Source organism: Vigna angularis, chromosome 2, assembly GCF_016808095.1.
Source record: "Vigna angularis cultivar LongXiaoDou No.4 chromosome 2, ASM1680809v1, whole genome shotgun sequence".
In the NCBI taxonomy this organism is placed as follows: Eukaryota; Viridiplantae; Streptophyta; class Magnoliopsida; order Fabales; family Fabaceae; genus Vigna; species Vigna angularis.
This window is the reverse complement of record NC_068971.1, coordinates 25,014,609-25,019,538: the sequence shown is the minus strand read 5'-3', so window position 1 is coordinate 25,019,538 and position 4,930 is coordinate 25,014,609. Positions and strand designations below refer to the sequence as shown.

The 4,930-nt window shown below is 32.4% G+C and overlaps 1 protein-coding gene across 1 annotated transcript; it reads left to right on the top strand.

The window, feature by feature from the left end:
- The first annotated feature begins 2,015 nt into the window (after positions 1-2,015).
- LOC108328597 (WUSCHEL-related homeobox 3) lies at positions 2,016-3,540 on the top strand. Its single transcript, XM_017562478.2, has 2 exons — positions 2,016-2,517; positions 2,936-3,540. Exons 1-2 carry the CDS (start codon positions 2,155-2,157, stop codon positions 3,179-3,181), a joined length of 609 nt encoding a protein of 202 aa, XP_017417967.1. The 5' UTR covers positions 2,016-2,154; the 3' UTR covers positions 3,182-3,540.
- The last annotated feature ends 1,390 nt before the right edge of the window (positions 3,541-4,930 follow it).

Sequence of the window (4,930 nt, the reverse complement as noted above, 5' to 3'; positions counted from 1 at the left end):
AAGATTTAATGGCCCACATTGATTCATCATGTTGATTTAAAGCCATAAGACTGTGTAAGTTGAGCCAAGATATGGAATAGTAATAAATTAAAAAGCATTGACATTTCACAAAACAATAGTACACAACAACTCTGTAGCACAAGTAACGAAATACGTAATGAAGTATCTATCATGGTGAAAGAAGAAGAGGAAGAAGAAGAAGATGATGACGATGACGATGTTGTATGAGTTTTGTGGTTGACTTGGGTGATGCGGAGAGAGAATGATGACGAGAGGGAATGGAAAATGGACGGTGGAGATGGAGAGGAATGTTGACAGAGATGACAAGTCACCTTCTGAGACCAAAATGGGACAAGGCATTGGACACTCTGAAACATGCATTTATGGAGTCATAACTGTTGCATGCTTGCGTTTTCAAAATGTCAGCACTAAGGACGAAGCATGCATATGCACACAATGGGAGACCCCACTTCAGTGACTTGCCATTTTGCCAAGTCTCACCTTTGGTACCCCTGTCCCTAACACTGTCTTCATATCATAAATATATATACTATATATTTCCTTATCACACATTTCAAACCTCATTAATATCACTGTTACATTATTCTACCTTAATCACAAAACACAACATAAATTATTAAGAATTTAAGTATAAGTTTAAGTTTCACATTAGATATAAATAAAAAAGTAAAATATTGTATAAAAGTAAAAAATTTATTAATCCATTACTTTAAGATTTTGGATAGAAAATAATATGAATCTGTTATATAATTAGACTCATATCTCATTGATATTTGTGTTTCTTCGATAAACCTTCGATATGAAACTAACAGAAATCATAAAATTAAATCATATATAAAAGAAAGGATCTCTATAGATCCAACAAAAATCATAAAATTAAATCATATATAAAAAAAGGATCTATGAATCAATTTTCTTAAAATTTTAAACTAAAAGTGATACGAGAATTAAAACTTGGTATCATAATCTCTTCCTTACTACATCCTTTCAAAAAAATAAATAAACCAGTTCAATATTAGTAATAAAATTGGTTCGAAATAATCTAAATATAAATTTAAATGCCACGTTGAATAAAAATGTCAAATATATACACGGTATAAAAGAAATCCATAAACTTGATGTATTGAGATTGTGAATTAAAAATGATATAAATTCATCTCTCAAAAAACCATCAAAGTTATTTGTCTCTTCTGGCAAACTTTGGACAGGTGGCATCAACCATACAACCCAAACAGGAGGCTTTTTCTTTTTGGGTTTTAGTCTAGATATCAAACATAGCTATTTGGGCCATCAAATTGCAAAATGCTTGAGCCATGTTAAGAGATATGTTTCTGAACAAAACATTGAAGTTTATTTAAGATATTGAATTACAAGTGAGAGTTGAAACATGTGTGATTTATGGAAAAGTAGTATATTTTGTGGTCTTAATGAATGATGGATGTAATTATTGTATGTATTAGTTTAAGATTAGTTGGTTGTTGGTGCAAAAGAAAATATTTATTGCAACATTGTAGAGGTGAATAAATTAGTATTTTCACAGAATCCTAGAATAGATGGAAATAAACATGTGATGGGAGATGAGAGAGATAAAAGGTAACAATGTGTGTGTTATTTTTTGGTTTTTCCAAAGACAGTTAAATTTGTTTTGGCACAGTAATAACAGGCTAGAGCAACAGTGTTAAAGGAGGGACAAATGTGATTTGGAAGGAGAATTAATGGTGGTTAATTAGAAGGAGATAGAAGGGGCAATTTGTCCAAGATAAGAGTGTTCCTATATAGTACTGAATTAGCCTTACTTGGGAAGAATCTGGTTGATTCTGTTAAAAAATGTTAATAATAAGGTCATGATGAGTCACACAGCCAGAATGAGTAGTTCTCTCTTCATTCACTCATCTCTTTTCACACACTCTCTCTCTGCATGGTTTGAAGCCTCACTTGAATGCTCCTCTAAAAGGAACATGAGCATGAGACTATAGTACTTTTTACCCATCTAATTCACCACTCCCTTTTATACCTGTTCAACCTCTTTCCTTTTTGTCTCTTTCTCTCCTCTTTACTGTATCTTTCTCTCTGTCCCTCTATTTATACATCCCTCTCCTGTCTCAAGAAACTCATCAAAGAGAGAAAGAAAAGATGTCTCCAGCAGGTTCTTCAAGATGGAGCCCTACCACAGAACAACTCATGATCTTAGAGGAGCTCTACAGGAGTGGCATTAGAACTCCTAGTGCCTCACAAATTCAGCAAATAACCACACACCTTTCTTTCTATGGCAGGATAGAAGGAAAGAATGTGTTCTACTGGTTTCAGAACCACAAGGCTAGGGATAGACAGAAGCTCAGAAGGAAACTCACCAAGCAACTGCAGCTACAGCAACAACAACTCCAACTCCATCATTGCCAACTCACACCAGATATCACTAACCACTTTTTTGCTTATTCCCCTTCTTCTTCAACCCAGGATTTTCCCTTTTATAACCCACCTACCTTTCTTTTTCAGGTAATCTTCTTTTCCCCACCGTGCATGTACACACCCTCTCACTGATCTATATTTATCTTCGTTTCTTTCATATTTTTCTCTGATAACTCTCCGATGCCTCATGCATGGGAGTTCCTGGCTTACCATCTCCTACAATAAATTAATGTTTTTGATGTACTCGAGGTATTTCTGACCGATACAGAAACCAATTCATTCAACTTCTGATGTTTATTTAAGAAACCTATGTGTCTGCAATTAAAATCAGTGATGTAAATGCACAAAATGGCACACATGCATTAGGATCGGTTTTTTGGGGAAGAAGTTTCGGATTCATCTCCAAAAGGACATGATCTAAGTTTGAGTTATAATTGAAGTCAGGAAAAATATTAATTAAACCATATTTGTTAACTTTTTTTTTTCTCATTTGATATATGTTCAGGGAGGATCTTCAAACACATCTGAACAGGCATTGAATTGCGCATGGAATGTGCACAACCTGCAAAGTAATCTGGTGGCGAGGGAAGATGTGACCTTCTACAACAATGGTTGGAGTACACCTGTGGATGTTAACAATCAACCATCTTCATGTTGCACTTCTCGACCCCTCAAGACCCTTGATCTCTTTCCACTCACAACCACCAGAACTGATGAAGACTGCACCGCTCCACCACCCAAGGAACTCTAATTTTATTGTTCCATTTTCTTCTGCATGTTCAAGAAAGTTTCATGTTAATAACTATTTCTTAAGAGAATTAATCTCCAAACACAGTGTGCTTAATATTCTTAGGAAATGAATTAATCATTCTGGAATGTATCAATTACCAAGAGTAGTACTTAGTCTTGTACGTAGGATCTTTGGTTGTTGTTGCACCATGTGAAAGAATGATCAAAGCTCGATACTTTCATTCTGGTACAAATCCTGTGGGTATATGGTATATCCTGGTATGATGATACCAAGACATTGAAATGAACCCTGATGTCATTTATTTCTAAATGTTAATGTTTTTCAACCATCTTAAAAAGTTGTTGTTGTTTGTTTTGTCATTAGTTTGGTTATCGATCGGATAAATATATGTTCTGACCATTATGTTCAATTTACATGGAAACTTTCAAAGGGGAAATTTTTGCATGTTTGTATCGATATGATATGGTCCCAACCTGTTTTTTCTTTTAAGTCCATTTAATGTGTACCGGTGTTCTTCATTCATCAGTCTCGAATTGCTCATTGTGTATGCAAATGAGAGAGTCGATAGACATGTGGTAAATCAGCTTTTTGTTGAAGTTATAACTTTTTCGAGGAGTGAAAAGGTAAATGCCATTTTAAGCATGGATTACACCACATTTACAGCATAGAAAGAGTAGATATACACTGTCAATCGTTAAGATGACGCTGATCATTCGTGTTAACGTGGCATCGCTAATGTGGAAAACACTTACATGCAGAGGGAAACTGATAGGTAGCACATGCGAATTTGGATAAGAGTTGTTTTGAAATTTTGGTCTCGAAATTCACAATGTTTTTTTTTGTAATGTACAAAGATTCAAAAAGTTATTTGTTGTATATAAATAATGCTACTGATATTTTTTCATTCAATTATAATAATCATAATACTAGTTTACATACTGTATTTATTTTTTCATTTTTTTTTCATTATATACTTTCTTGGTTAAATTTATTTGAGCTTTGATTTTTTTTTTTCTTTTTTTTATTTATTTTAGACATAGGATTCCTCTTCCTCGGATAACATTTTCGTTGGTCTTGTAATACTCTGTGTCTTTTCTTTCTTTTGTCTCGTTATATACTTTGTTGTTTATCTCTTTCTTACACTCCTTTCCTATTTCCATTTCTCTGTTAGACTTTAACCATACATAATGATACTTATGAGAAATATCAATTAACTCACTTAAGATTTATTAAATATAAAATAAACAAATTAATTTGTTGGTATAATATATTAATTACATTAGATATAGTTCTTTTATGTAACAAAATCATGATTTCTTTTATTACAACATAGTAAACACAGAGAGAAAAATAACATGAAATAAATGATCTTGTTCTTAAAATATATAGAATTATATACAAAAGTGTGCATCATCATATTAGGATGTCTGACTGAGTTGTCTAAATTAGAACTACTTCTAATTAAAAACTATCATTTGTAGAATCGATTTGGTTACAAAGTTTTTTTTTGAGAGTTTTGAACTTAAAAAATTGTTGTACCCTGATACACTTTAGAACACCTACATGAATGCTTTTGGCACTTTCTAAAGTTTAGGATTTGATCATTGAAAAATGCATTGAATCTAATTTATCAAATTCAAACCTCTACAATGTTTTCTCTATAATATAAATATTTTTTTAAAAAGTAAGAATATAAAATAATCAATTTTGGATGTTATAATTTTTTATTTTATAATAATATAATTTAAG